Source organism: Cottoperca gobio, unplaced genomic scaffold, assembly GCF_900634415.1.
Source record: "Cottoperca gobio unplaced genomic scaffold, fCotGob3.1 fCotGob3_70arrow_ctg1, whole genome shotgun sequence".
In the NCBI taxonomy this organism is placed as follows: domain Eukaryota; kingdom Metazoa; phylum Chordata; class Actinopteri; order Perciformes; family Bovichtidae; genus Cottoperca; species Cottoperca gobio.
Window position 1 is genome coordinate 762659 of NW_021167062.1, and position 14780 is coordinate 777438.

Consider the following 14780-nt stretch of genomic DNA (forward strand, 5'->3'; position numbering starts at 1 on the left):
GCGGCGGAGCGGAGCAGCCAATAGGAGGACTCCTTGAGTCGAGGTAGAAGGACGTCGGCCAATCACAGAGCTGCACCTTGTCGCGTGGCTGAGGCAGCTGCCAGGGAACTAGCAGCTACAGGAAAAGGGGGAAATTGTCGCTGAGAGGAGCAGAAATCCTCCAACTGCCGTGTTTTCAGTGATGTAGAGAACAAGGACTCAGTTTAATAAAACAGGTAAACCGTTTCTTTTTATTTCTCCAGGACAGCTCAGTGTGCGCGCGCGTGTATGTGTGTGTGTGTGTGTGTGTGTGTGTTTTGGAGGCTGACAGCGTCATGCCGGCAGGATGAAAGGGATTAGGGCGCCGTTACTGTGGCAACATTAGATGGAGGGATACACACTCCTCCTCCTGTCTAATGTGACAGCGCGCCTGATGGTATTTGAGCAATTATTCGGCCTAATGATCGGCTTTAGATGTTTCCTTCTCACTGTGAAGCCTCCATTTCTCTCTGATGCTCCTGTCAGCGCCCGTTTGTCTGTTACCTCTTTGAGACGATAGAAAGGATTCCCTCAGAGCACCACCGGTTAGCAAATGACAAAGGACGTGAGTGAAACTGGACATTTCAAGGGTCAAACAGCCAGAAGACAAATAAGAAGCCTGAATGGATTAAAACACCTCTGCTGTGCCGGTGTGTTGCCGTCACACCACTGCTGGATCACCAATAGGTCATGTGGGGCACACGGGGGCACAACGGGAAGCAGGTTTTGAATAGCACATACTGCATACACCTCGTGTGCCCTGTGTCATGCTACTGTAGGCCGAGTACAATAACACCAACTGATGTATGAATGACACGCCATAAGACATTTGGCGTGTCATCACTACGCATTGTTTACTTCTCGCATGTCACACTATGAGAGTCAGGCGAGTGTGTTGGTTCGACCAACTGGAGCAGAGAGAGAGAGAACTGGACCTGGAGCTAATCTGTCCCAAAGGACACACAGGAGAGCTGGGCAGATCCACCCCCATCAGCACCTTATGGATGAACTGAAACGATTAGCTAACCCATGAGATAATGTAACTATTAATTATCCTGCGTCTTAAATATGAAGACTTTCTAATCTTCTGTGTGTTAAATCACAATCAATTTAATCTCCGTGGGTTAAAAACTCTTGGTCAATCAAAACAAGCCATTAGAAGACGTCACATCAGACGGGCGTGTTTCAACAGAAAGTTACAGAAAGACACCCGTGTTGGACGTCACTAACGCTCTTTTGGCTGAATGGGAGGAAATCTCTGCAGCCAGGTTCCAAAGTCACGTGGAAGGTGTGAAAGCAGAGGAGTCGCGGCTGGGGGCTGCAGATTACTGCCTGTGGGTCAGGATGTAATGTTGGGCGTCTCCCTATCTTTAGCCACCAGACAGTGCATCTTCCCCGGGAGCTTGTGCACTGAACATTGGGGTTGTGCTTTCTGTGGCTGACTGCATAATATGGCCACGGTGGTGAAAGGTGTACACAACTCTCAGCCGTGTGTGTGTGTGTGTGTGTGTGTGTGTGTGTGTGTGTGTGTGTGTGTGTGTGTGTCAGAATGTGGGCGCTGCAGGTGAGAAGCTCCAGGTCTTGATGATGTTTTGTGTGTGTTTCCTGCGTGTGCCAGCAGGACCCATGACCCTGACACGAGGTTCCTTCAGCTACTCCAATGGCGAGGAGTACCACGGCGAATGGAAAGAAGGCAAGACTGAGCCGCTCTCTCTCACTCGTCATCCTCCATCACTGCCTACACCTGCATGCACCGCCCACTGTTGTTATCATGTGATCAGCACAACACAACGTGAGGCAGTGACACACCACACTCGTGTTTCATGTGATGTTGATCTTAAGGAAGTAAATCATCACTGTACTCAGACTTCATTAACAGACACCAGGTGTGTGTACGGACAGTGGAACCGTGGAGTGTGTATATTATTAGGATCATGGGTTAAAGACATCTTTAGGGTTCCGGTGCAGGCAGGTGATCGGAAGCGTCCGAAATAAATACTGGGCTACACACGCAGACACACACATGCAGGCACACACACGCAGACACACACATGCAGGCACACACACGCAGACACACACATGCAGGCACACAGACACACACACGCAGGCACACACACGCAGGCACACACGCAGGCACACACACGCAGACACACACACGCAGACACACACACACGCAGGCACACACACGCAGGCACGCAGACACACACACGCAGGCACACACACGCAGACACACACACGCAGACACACACACGCAGGCACACACACGCAGACACACACACGCAGGCACACACACGCAGACACACACACGCAGGCACACACGCAGACACACACACGCAGGCACACACACGCAGACACACACACGCAGGCACACACGCAGACACACACACGCAGGCACACACACAAGCAGGCACACCGACACAGACACACACATACAGACACACACACACAGGCACACACACGCAGGCACACACACACGCAGACACACACACGCAGGCACACACACACGCAGACACACACATGCAGGCACACACACAAGCAGGCACACCGACACAGACACACACAGACACACACACAGACACACACACACAGACACACACACACAGACACACACACACACACACGCAGACACACACACACAGACACACACACACACAGACACACACACACACACACACACAGACACACACAGACACACACATACAGACACACACACACACACACACACACACACACACACACACACACAACCCCCTCCATGCTGTGTCCCCATGAAGACTTTAACCCTGCATCTTCCGTGCTGCCTTTGATCAGCACCACGGACAGCAGCCGAAGCACCACATTCATTAAAGCTGCTCTCGCTGCCTGCAGCATGTCGGAGGGGGTGTTCTCCCTAAATACATTCACATTTTAAAAGTATTTCTTGTCTTTAGGCTAAACGCTGCCTCGCCCCTCGTACAGGCGCAGACACGAGGCGCACGCTCAGAGGCCTGGGTGCTGAATGGGGCCCGGGTCTCTCAGGGACTCATTCACCATGTGAGACATATTTCAGCCACATTAAGAGGAATAAAGAAGTTTGTTCTGGTGTTTCTACACTTTGATATTATTAATAATGTATTCATTGTTTGGTTCAACATTTCAGACTTAAAGGTTTAGGAGTTTTTATTTCTTAGTTATTTTTGAGAGCAAACACACGACAGCAGACAGCACGTCCCAGTAACAACAGCCACACACACATTACACACAAAGCAGTTCAAAACAAATATGTAAAAGTGTATAGACATAACAGACTGACCCTCAAGCTGAACAGACTTCACAACGGGTCCCAGATCGTGATGAAATCCTACGTGGGTACAGAGTCGATTCTCCCCGCTCGCAAGATTAACTTTATTTCTCCATAATTTCACCGATCCAAACAAAACAGCATTTCTTCCTTGTCAAGAGACAAAAGCAGCGTGTTGCTTTAAGGACGACTGGAAGAGGGTCCGGTTCCCAAAGCTTCTCGAAAGCTTCGGAGAAACAAGCGAAGATGCTTCTCTGGTATGTGTGAAGTTTACTGCAGGACCAGGAAGTGAAGAAGTACAGATGACAGACCTGGAACATCAGAACATGTCTTCAAACGTTCATCTTTTACTTCCACATCCTGTTTAAGTCCTGATGTTATGAAGGATCTGATCAAACTAAGACTGTGTGTTGCATGTATAATATGTAAAACACCACGATGTGCAGCAGGAAACAGGACGGATGTAAACAATGCAGGATTCAAAGGTTTAAGAAAGCTTTGCTGAAGCTTTACGTGAGAAGATGTTCCTCACGGTGGTCCTGAAGGATACACACAGGGAACCTTTACGTTGTCTCTCGAGGGGGCAGCATGTGTGTGTGAACGACTGGGAATGTACACACACATGTCAAGAAAAGAAATATATCTCCAGCTGCTTTTAAGGGAAGGCCAGATGGACGTTCTCTGAGTGACTCACAACATCCAAACTACTGTCGGTGACTCGTGATGAACCTGCGCTCACACAGATTGCGTCTAACAGGCAAAAAACTGGAAAAAAGGTGCCAAACTGAAGTCAGTAACTATAGGAGAACGTACACACACACACACACACACACACACACACAGACCATCTGGTGCCAGCGAGCCTGCTGAGACAGGATATCACACTACCTAAACCAGTATGTGCAGTTTGACAAAAACACGCAGACAACCTTTAGGGCAAGGTTACACAAAGAACAAAAGTTTGGCACCAGAGCAGGCGTGAGACTGCGGGGAGAAACATATGGTCTCAGCACGGGTAGCAAGGAACTGTTAAACTGGTTTGGCGGCGACGCTCTGATAGTATGCTCCGGTTTCTTCCTTCACGTCCAGCAGACGACCGGAGAACACGAGCGGCACCATTTCTTGGCATTGTCACTTTGTTTTTAAGATAAATAGTCAAAGTAACACTTATTGCTTGTGATGGACCCGTAGATGTGGACACTTCTCGTATCCAGGACTCCTGCTCTGGAGCTTTCGATCATCTCACATGATCTTCATCAGAACCTCCAGATCCTTTAACATAAAGACATTTTAAAGACATGAAGGTGCACCTGCTGATGAAGATCTTGGGATGTGACTGAAAGCTGAGGCTCACTCTTGGAGCACACACCTGTGGTGACATGCCCTAAAGTCAAAGGTCACTTACTGCCTTTCCCCCGAAGCGCCGCACATACCTGCAGCTGCTGCCGGCGCTGACGGTCTCATCAACAGAAAGAAGTTCAGCGTCTTCTACGATGATCACTTTGAGGAATCTTTCAGTTTATGTTAAATACTTGTTAGATCAAAGTTATTATTTCATTCCCTTTCCACCTATTTACCTGCAAATATATACATTTTAACAGCTTTTTAATTAAACGTTTCTCCCCCCCCCCCCCCCCCGTGTAGACAGAGAGCACTCTGGGAATATATTCTGTAGCACTAAACAGAATCTTTCTTAATGCAATCATTTTCTAGCATTTCCAATTAACACTGCTGACTTCGCTGTGTGTGTGTGTGTGTGTGTGTGTGTGTGTGTGTGTGTGTGTGTGTGTGTGTGTGTGTTGGGAGTTGTTGTCATGAACACAGACTGATGCGTGTGCGGCGTCGTGTCTGCGTCCGTGCATGCACAGCCACTGTTTGCACACAAACACGTCGTGGTGTGTTGGACAGAGCTCTACGGTGTCACATGAATAATTCAGCGGCGCGCTGGCTGAAGACGAGCCCGGGGGCTCTCGGGTTACAGGAAGTAGGTCGGGAACATCCACAACACACAGGCGGAAGACATTCACTGCTGTACTTCACCCAGTCGTTTAACATCTATGCATTACCGCTATTGATTGACATGAGAGCCGGACACGGCGTCACACAGGAGTGACAGCGTGGAGTCTGAGGAGGAAGTCACTGCTGCAGCGGTCCAGTGAGTCCGTCCCTTCAGTGGAGTCAACTGTTGTTGTCATAGCGGACAGCGACTTGGACACCGTGGATACTTTGATGCTCCTCTGAAGTTTGATGGAAGACTTCGCTCTTCCACGCTCCACAGATTGTCATTGGCTCTCAGCCGCTTGTCAGAGCTCCCGCTGGCAGGAGAGTTGGACTAAAGCCCCTGTTGGCCCTCTTCTTTCCCCATGTATACTTAATCGAGTCCGGCTTGTGCAAACACACACACACACACACACACACACACACACATATGCAAGATGTTTCAAAGGTTTGACTTTGAAAATGGAATGCAGAGCTCCAGATTTAGTTTCTGCCTTCTCCAAATCTCCCGTGAACCTGCTGAGATTACAGAGCGCACATTAAGCAGCCCTGACAGACGGACCGCCTAATTTACTTTGCCATTAGCTGGGAGCAAGGGACAACACTCACTACGCTCACCCCTGCCTCACCCCCTGCCAAGCAGCCTGCCTCCCCTCCTGTAAATCCCAATCCGCTGCGAGGGATTCCCCCCCCCCCCCCTCCTCCAGATCTTTCTCTCCACCAGTTTCTTGCCACTTGGCGAGCTCACAGTAAATCCTATTCCTCGCTTACAGCTGCTATGCCAGGACCTGCTCGGGCCGTGTCCAACTGCGCCTCACATCCAGTTACTCTCCTAAATCCCGCTGGGCCTGCTAATAGATGTTGGCAAAAGAAAGGCTTGCTTCTTTCCCTCCCTCCCTCCCTCCCTCCCTCTCTCCCTCCCTCTCTCCCTCCCTCCCTCCCTCCCTCTCTCCCTCCCTCCCTCCCTCCCTCCCTCCCTCCCTCGCATTAGTCGCAGAATTAGAGTGAACATTAGATCTCAGCCCAGTGGGAACATTTTAGGAGGCGACAAACGAAAGAGAGCAGCTCGTCTTCAGTGACTCCTGAACTACGAGCTCACACGAGGAGACTGAAGCTCCACACAGTAGAACTTCTACTTGTTCCTTGTGCATCTTCACACTCACTCAGAACATCACAAGTTGTAGAAAGACATCTGTGACATCAGCCACACACTTCTGAGTCCACATGTGCTCCATCTGTTTCCTGTATTAGAATACTTGGACCTGATGCCGCTCCAGACTGCTTCGACTGCGTGGATCGCTTCGTTAGTTTGTGTTATTGTGGAAACAAACTCTTTCAAAGTCGCACAATAACACAAACTGTCCGATCGAAGGAGTCTGGTGGCTGAGGAACCTGTCAATCAAGCGAACACGCTGCCTAATGTCCCGTGAGACAGAGATGTCAGCGTGAAGGTCAGACGTGGAGCTCAAATGAAGCTGTTCAGGAGACGCCATGTTGGTGATATCTGGTGTTTGTTACTTCATGGCGTAGAACGAACAAACAGGATCATGTTTGGTGGAAGTGCACGGTCACGTCTGTTTGGTTCCAGTTTGATCCTTTGTGAAAAGATGCCAAACTGGTTTTGCTCAGAAATAATTGCCCCTGAGAAACTTCTGTAGGAAATATTGTTCTACACAAACACAAGCGGTGGTCGTCACATATCATCAGTTCATCTGTGATACAGCGTGATGAAGTGTGATCTGCAAACTCTTCATCTCTTCAGCACACATTGGTTCCATGTGTATTATAGTTTTAGTTTTATTATTGACATGAACTGAAGCTCATCTGTCAGCAGGTCTGCGTCACGGCCTCGGTCAGCTGACCTTCAGCGACGGGACGTGCTACACCGGACAGTTCGAGAACGGCCTCTTCAACGGCTGCGGGGTGCTGGTCTTCCCCGACGGCTCCAGGTGTGTGCTTCACTTCCTGCTCACCTGACCTCTGACCTTTGACCTTTGACCTTTTCCTGCGAATGATATGAAAGCTTGACCCTTTGTTTCTCTTAAATTAAGTTCATTTTAATATTGTTGATAAATAATTTGCTTGGCCAAACTTTTCCATATTTCATCAAATAAAAGTCCAAAACCCAACGATATTAATTTTACAATTATGTATGTGAAGAAAGGGTGCAAAGCATCCTCTCATTGGATAAATATTCTGCATTTTCTTGCTGTTTTTGCTTGAAAAATGTAAGTAATTTAAATTAAATTAAATCTTTTCAGGTCAAGTATTTTATTTATCGATTAATGTGATTATTTTTATGATTAATGTTTTCATTCTTCTGTCTTTAAATATCTCCGACCAACAGTTCAGAACCCAGAGACATTTAAATTAAAAATATAAGACAGCAAATCAATTAAAATAATAAGATAAATAAGATAAAATAATTATTAAAGTTGTTAAACTATTGTCAATACTCATATCACTAACATCCGCTATATTATGAGATCCAATCATTAAGATTAATAGAAAAAGTTCAGAAAGTATGAGAACAAAGCACAATCCTCTCTCACGCTTCTTTAATGTAAAGAACATTCTGAAATATTCCTTTCAACAAAGTTTCCTGCGATGGTTCCCGAGCAGAAACATGTTCATGTTCATTTATTTAAAATAAAAGTTGTGTTTCTGTGACCTCAGGTTCACGTACGGCTGAGGACGCGTCAGGGCTGCACTTAAACTTTATGTCCTTACTTTGCAAACACTCACACGTCTTCTTGAGTGTCAATAGTTTCGTCCTTGGACTCGACAGGAAGCTCTTAAAATGTTTAACGCTTGTTCTAAGAGGGCAGCGGCTACATGTTCCAGGTTATCTGAAATATTTTGTCTTTGGAGCTCTGAATTAAAATAGCTTTTTATCACAAGCAGCTGGTTGTGTTTGTGTGATGAGTGAGTCTACGAAGCGGCACATCCTGTCGGTGTTGGAACATCTTGTTCTCTCTGGCAGTTCATGCGGACGTTGAAATGATGAGATATTGTATTCATGCGTTCTATGTTTGGCTGATTCCTCACTGTCTGTTAAACTGTGAAACTGAAAGCTCCTGATAATGTGGCGAGCACATCCGTACAGGCCACGTTTAGTTACGTCACCACTTCTCCTCGACCTCCAGGAAGGATGTGAAGGACTCGCACAGACTGAACGCTGCGCACTTTATTTATTTATTTATTTATTATCATTCTGTAAACTTAAACCGGGAGCGTCAGATGTTAAATGTTGATTTATTCCACCTGCTCTTAGTGACTTCCCTCGTTTCTCTCAGCGAACTTTGATCAGAGTTGGTGAGCCGTGATTGGCCCTGCCCGAGAGACTGCTCGCCTGTGATTGGTTGTTTCTCAGATTGTTCCGTCAGGATATAAAAAGTGAACCTTTAACGTCATCGTTCATGTCACTATAAAAACATTCCTTTTCTTTCATTCTTAAGTAAGTTAAATAACTATAAGTACGCTCTGTTTCCATCAACTCAAGTTTTTCCTCTTGTATAATATTTTGCTTTTAGGTATGAGGGCGACTTCGTGCAGGGAAAGTTTCAAGGCGCTGGCGTCTTCACGCACTTCGACGGGATGAAGTTCGAGGGCGAGTTTAGAAGCGGATGTGTCGACGGTTACGGTAAGTGTGAGGTACTCAGACGTTCAGACTCCTCGTGCATCAACAACTATTCTCATATCCTTCTGCGTAAAGAGCACTTTTACTTCTGCTCCTATATTTAAAGTGACGACACGTCTGACACAAGCGTCGGTGTAAGAGCCGAGTGATCATCGTGTAAAGTGTTAAAGTTCAAAAGGAAGAAGGATGATGATTAATACCGTTTATTTTAGTATCTTAACCTTTAATGCGTCTTTTAATTGTTACGTTTGTGTCACTTCTTAATTAAGAATACTTTACCAGATAAACGTTTCACATTATTGCAGATAGAAAACGCTTTAAATACTTTCAAAATATATTAAACGTTGAAGACGTGTTAATTGTCTGGACCGGAGCTCCGCGTGTGTCTCCGAGTCTCTGGAGGTAATCAACACGTCTTTATTTGCGTCCCCGTGACAACTGCTTTTAAAAATAGACGTAAGATGAAGATTCCTTCAGGTGTGTGTGTTCAAACTGCACGTGTGTGTTCAAACTGCACGTGTGTGAGTTCAAACTGCACGTGTGTGTGTTCAAACTGCACGTGTGTGAGTTCAAACTGCACGTGTGTGTGTGTTCAAACTGCACGTGTGTGTTCAAACTGCACGTGTGTGTTCAAACTGCACGTGTGTGTGTGTTCAAACTGCACGTGTGTGTGTGTTCAAACTGCACGTGTGTGTGTGTTCAAACTGCACGTGTGTGTGAGTTTAAACTGCACGTGTGTGTGTTCAAACTGCACGTGTGTGTGTTCAAATTGCACGTGTGTGTGTTCAAACTGCACGTGTGTGAGTTCAAACTGCACGTGTGTGTGAGTTTAAACTGCACGTGTGTGTGTTCAAACTGCACGTGTGTGAGTTCAAACTGCACGTGTGTGAGTTCAAACTGCACGTGTGTGAGTTCAAACTGCACGTGTGTGTGTTCAAACTGCACGTGTGTGTGTTCAAACTGCACGTGTGTTGTACTTGTCTGTGTACTCCGTAAGAGGGGCAGTGTGCAGGGATATTGTCTGTGCTGCATCACAAGGAGTCTGTCTGGTGCAGGACTGCTGACGTTGTTGGACGGAGGTGGCGGCGGCGGCGGCGGCCATGAGGGTCTGTTCGAGACCAACCAGCTGATGAGGCGGGAGAACAGCCAGGCCGCCGTGCTGAGAGCGCAGGCAGCAGCCGCCAAGGCCCGAGCTCTGGCCCTATGAGCCGGACTGCATCACCCACAGTGCACCACTCCCAGCGTCCTCTTGGTTTGAACAGCTGATTATGTTATTGATGGAGAGATTCCTTCCATTCTTCACTTTCTCCACTGATTCAGGATCAGCTGAGCCACACACAGGTCCTGCTTCAGGCTCACCTCAGTGCAAAAGGACATTTTCTATTTAAATCTGGTTTTAAACTGGAACACATTTGATAAAAAGTGTCGGTAGGTTAATCCCTTTATTGATTCTTATCAGGTTCAGCTTCAACCTTTGCAATTAATTAAGTAAAAGATGTTGAAAAAGAACCAATTAAGATATTTAATTATAGAAGGAATATTTGCATTAATGTTTACGTCCTACGACCTGAACACGAGACAGCTGCAGAAGATAGAACAGGTTTAATAGATTAAATGTTTCTGACAGATGCAGCTTTGTGCACTTTATATTAATAAGCTAATTGCTGAAACCTTTAAATCTATTAAGTTAATAAGATTAAAGTATTATTATAATGTGCAAAAAGGACTCCTGAAACTCAAGTGAGGATCTGAGAGAATGTATTTATTCGTAGTAAATTAGGGGCTTTGTTTTCAAACACCTCTAACAAAAATATATTTAAATCCTAAAGTTGCCAAACCCTTGCTGACGGGTCGTCCTGCCTTCCTGTTCCAACACACGTGTGAGCTTCTTGTTCTGCAGTTTATACTTCTTCACATATAAGTTGTTTCCGACCACACGGTGCCGAGCGGCTGCAGCTGATCCACAGTCAGCTCGTTTGTATTCGGAGACGTGTGTCAAAGAGAATCATCCGAGGAAACGCGCTCGTGTGCGATGACTCTGAGCTGGAAAGGTTTCATTCCAGAAACACGTGCGACGGATCTTTATGTTTATTGTTTGCATCAGGAATACTTACGATGATGCATAACGTGCAACATCATGTTCCTTATCGTACAGCTTCTCACGTGCACGTGTCCAGAGATGTTCTCTGTGAGGCTGAGAAGAGCAGGAGACATCTCCACATCTGTCGACTGATTGTTGCAGCTCGAAACACTTCTTCACGTTTCTTCGTATGTTTTTGAAATGAATCCTTCCCAGGAGGCAGTGAAGCTGTCGCCTCCCCATCCCTGATAAATCACGTCACCTTCGATGTTCAGTGTTGATGTAGAGATCACCAGAGGTGTTAACTTCCTGTTGGTGAACTTCACAAAGCCTGTGCTAAGCTCACTAACATATTTCACGTGTGCGTCGTGCCTGCTGGGGATCAGCGTCTGTGTGTAGTGAGACCGGTGTGTAGACGTGCAATACGCGCGCGCGTGTGTGTGTGTGTGTGTGTGTGTGTGTGTGTGTGTGTGTGTGTGTGTGTGTGTGTGTGTGTGTGTGTGTGTGTGTGTGTGTGTGTGTGTGTGTGTGTGTGTAACCGTGCTGTGGGTGGGCGGGCTGGCGGGCGGCGTATTAAATGGAAAATGGAGTTAATTGTCGGTTATGTGATTATCTCCGAGTGCGATTAATTTAGGAAGTGGTTTGGGGGCTGATGTCTTCCCCACTGACTGATTTGACAGCGACATCGAACACTGAACTGATGTCGGCTCCTCACACCTTTTAATTGGCTCTGGGATCCGAAAAGAGACACTTGTTAAATGGAGCTGAATGTTGCCTTCAGCTGGGGGGGTGGGGGGGGTGGGGGGGGCTGTCAGTCTTGGACACTGTGTTATTACCAGGCAATAACCTTGTGACTGGTTTCTAGTGATTGTCTTTTGAATATTGTTCTTCACTGAACTCAATGGTCCCACGTTCCCTCACAGGGAGGATGAACCCTTTAATTACACACCTTGACATTAACATACAAGGTTTCACTGTAACCGTCTGACTTCATGTTTCACTGTGATGAAGAAACACAATTCACAAGCGTCCTTCCTCCTCAGACAGCCGATCACAACGGATCTCTTTAACTTCTCTGTGAAATCTGTCCGGCTCCATATTGAGACACTTAATCGATCAGCAACCGCAGGAGGAACCGTGAAGAGGCATCGTAATCTAACGTGTCTAGTTAATGTTTCACTGCAGACCCGGTCTCTTTCAGGACGGGACAACATAAGATGTCCAATGTTAGCTTGAAGGAACAGTTCCAGAGTCTCATGTCGACACATATGGTGATACGTTTAGCTTAGCTTAGCATTAAGGTAGCCTAGCTCTGGTCACAGCTAAACTACTGCAGAGAGAGATATTCATCTTCTCATCGAACTCTCGAGCGTATGTGGAACTATTCCTTTAAGGCGACAGTCTGGTACTTTATTGTGTTGCCCTGCGTCGGGTGAAAAGACAGATATCAAGTGTTGTTGGAAGAGCTGCAGTATGCTGCCAGTGTCGTATCCCAACCTCAACCGTCTGACAGACATGACAGATGTAGAGACGACCTTTTAAGTACGCCGGTCAATTTTCATCGCCGACCTGAGACACGAGAACGTTAGAGGTGAGAAACGTTAAACTCAGTTAACACTTTATTTTAATGTCGTCGGACAATCGGCAGTTATATTTCGGCCGATGCGTTCCACCTCTTCCGGTCTCCACGCGGACAGGTTACCTGCATGCAGCTCAGAAACCAGTTCTGCATATGGAGGCGTAATCTGTTCATAGAGATGTTGATATCAATCTTCTCTTCAGTCTGCGTAGGACAACAATAAAGTGTCTTTCCAAAAACGTCGTACTGTTCCTTTAAGAGCATATTTGTATAAATGGAGAGCACATGCCAACCTTTATGGTGCCATGGATCATCCAACACAAGTTCAAGAAGGGATTTCCTTTGCTAAAGCTGTAATATGTGAATCTTCTGTTTTAGAAGTGGTTTCAAACCATGAGGAGACTTAATGCCTTGATCTTTCCTTCATCGCGCTACACGACTGTATTTCACACCAGGACTTGCTGTTTTTCTCCAACAACCTTAAATTGAATGAAAAATACTGTGATTTCTTTCTGTGTTATCAAGAAGCAATGTTTACTACATGTGAGGAGATGTAATCACTTTCATTATTTCCATCTGTTCCACAGTGTTCACGTCTCACACACACACACACACACACACACACACACACACACACACACACACACACACACACACACACACACACACGCACACACACTCAAACTGATGTTTGACACAAACACAGCCATTACCATAATCTCCACTGTAATGAGAAAATGAGGAAAGAGCATTGCACGTCTCTGTAATTGTTGTTCAATAAGTGAGCCAATCGAGACTGGAAATGGAAAAAACGAAAGACACAGAGGGAGTTTATCAAGTGCCTGAACAAAAACCTTCTTCTACTGTGCTTTGAATACTTTGAATACTTTGAATACCGACTGTTTTATTAAGTTCTTCTTAAGTGTCACTGTTTTTTTAAAAGCTGTTTGTCTTCGCTGTGCTCGATGAAGAGAAGGGATGCAGTGTGGGGGTGGAGGCGGTCAGAATATGTATCGCAGCTGAGATTATAGTCTGATGACTAACGACTCCCCCGACTCCCCGCCTTCCTCTGGGCTCAGTGTTTTAGGCAGAACAGCTGATTTCAAATATCTGGAGATGTGACTACAGTTACATTACAAGCTTTTAAAATGTTATTCAGGAAATGTTTTGATTTTTAACAACAAAAGGAAAATAAATGAAATAGTTCAGGTCCCACATTATCCAGCTGAGACGCACCATGGGTCCAGATGTCTGCAAATCTTTCATTATTTTCATCATCGTTTGGTCCACAGAATGTCAGAAATGAGTGAAAAATGTCTCTGAAAGTCTCTAAATGTCTTGTTTTGTCCAAAACCCAAAGATATTCACTTTAATATGATATAAGACGGAGAACATCTCCACGTTTGAGAGGCTGGAAACAGAATTTTGTGCCATTTTTGAATGAAGAATTAGGTAAAAAACGATTAATTGATCATCAAAACTCCCTAAAATGAGTTTATTCCCGCCCACAAACACGACGCCTGTAGTCGTATGAAGTCTAGTCGTCTCAGTTTGGGCTACACATGGATGCATGGTGTAATCACTTCAGGTAACTCACCTGCATGTGGACATGTTATAGCTCTTATAATAAACATGCAGACAAAGCGGACATGCCGAAACGTATCCTGTGAACTCTTTAGAGGGGTGAAGCCTCGGTGATGTGGGACCTCCTGAACGAACACGTGTGGTATGTTGAACGCGAGGCTTCGTCCTCGTTCCTGCACCTTAAACACTGAAGAGCATCTGAGGCCTGTTGTTGTCACAAAGCCATAATGTCACTTTTGTCGTTTCTGATGAATTTGTTTGTGAAACAAAGATGTCACGAGAAAAAAAATAAAAATGGACTTTTAAATGGAAAGGAATCCGCAGAGGAACAATAAAGAAAACGCATGAAATTCAACTGGATTACGAGCTTCTTCTTTCTCTCCGGTGTTTTCTTCAGCGAGCAGAGGAGTGAGAGTCCGCAGGGAGACATGAAACACTCACACTGCAGAACAATGAAAGGCACACACACACACACACACACACACACACACACACACATATGGAGCGTTTTGAACTATGATCACACGTCTTGGCAGGTCTAGCGATTATTTGTGGAGCTCGGCTGTCAGAACCCCCCTCCCCCTGCTCCGTCCTCCCCTCC

The 14780-nt window shown here is 46.0% G+C and overlaps 1 protein-coding gene across 4 annotated transcripts; it reads left to right on the forward strand.

Annotated features, from left to right (window-relative positions):
- Positions 1-92: 92 nt before the first annotated feature.
- On the forward strand, positions 93-14521 carry LOC115006248 (MORN repeat-containing protein 4-like). 4 transcript variants are annotated; one of them, XM_029428373.1, is made up of 5 exons: positions 93-215; positions 1640-1810; positions 7131-7245; positions 8830-8939; positions 9992-14521. In XM_029428373.1, the coding sequence occupies exons 2-5, from the start codon at positions 1645-1647 to the stop codon at positions 10141-10143; spliced, it is 543 nt and encodes a 180-aa protein (XP_029284233.1). In that variant the 5' UTR covers positions 93-215; positions 1640-1644; the 3' UTR covers positions 10144-14521. The 4 variants fall into 4 exon arrangements, with proteins under 4 accessions (XP_029284233.1, XP_029284236.1, XP_029284234.1 ...); XM_029428376.1 differs by having other exon boundaries at positions 1640-1711; XM_029428374.1 differs by having other exon boundaries at positions 104-215; positions 1637-1810.
- Positions 14522-14780: the final 259 nt, after the last annotated feature.

Coding starts and splice junctions, on each gene's coding strand:
- LOC115006248 (XM_029428373.1), top strand. CDS start 1,645: ATGACCCTGACACGAGGTTCCTTCAGCTACTCCAATGGCGAGGAGTAC. Junction 1,811..7,130: donor TGTGATCAGCACAACACAAC/GTGAGGCAGTGA, acceptor ATCTGTCAGCAG/GTCTGCGTCACGGCCTCGGT. Junction 8,940..9,991: donor CGGATGTGTCGACGGTTACG/GTAAGTGTGAGG, acceptor TGTCTGGTGCAG/GACTGCTGACGTTGTTGGAC.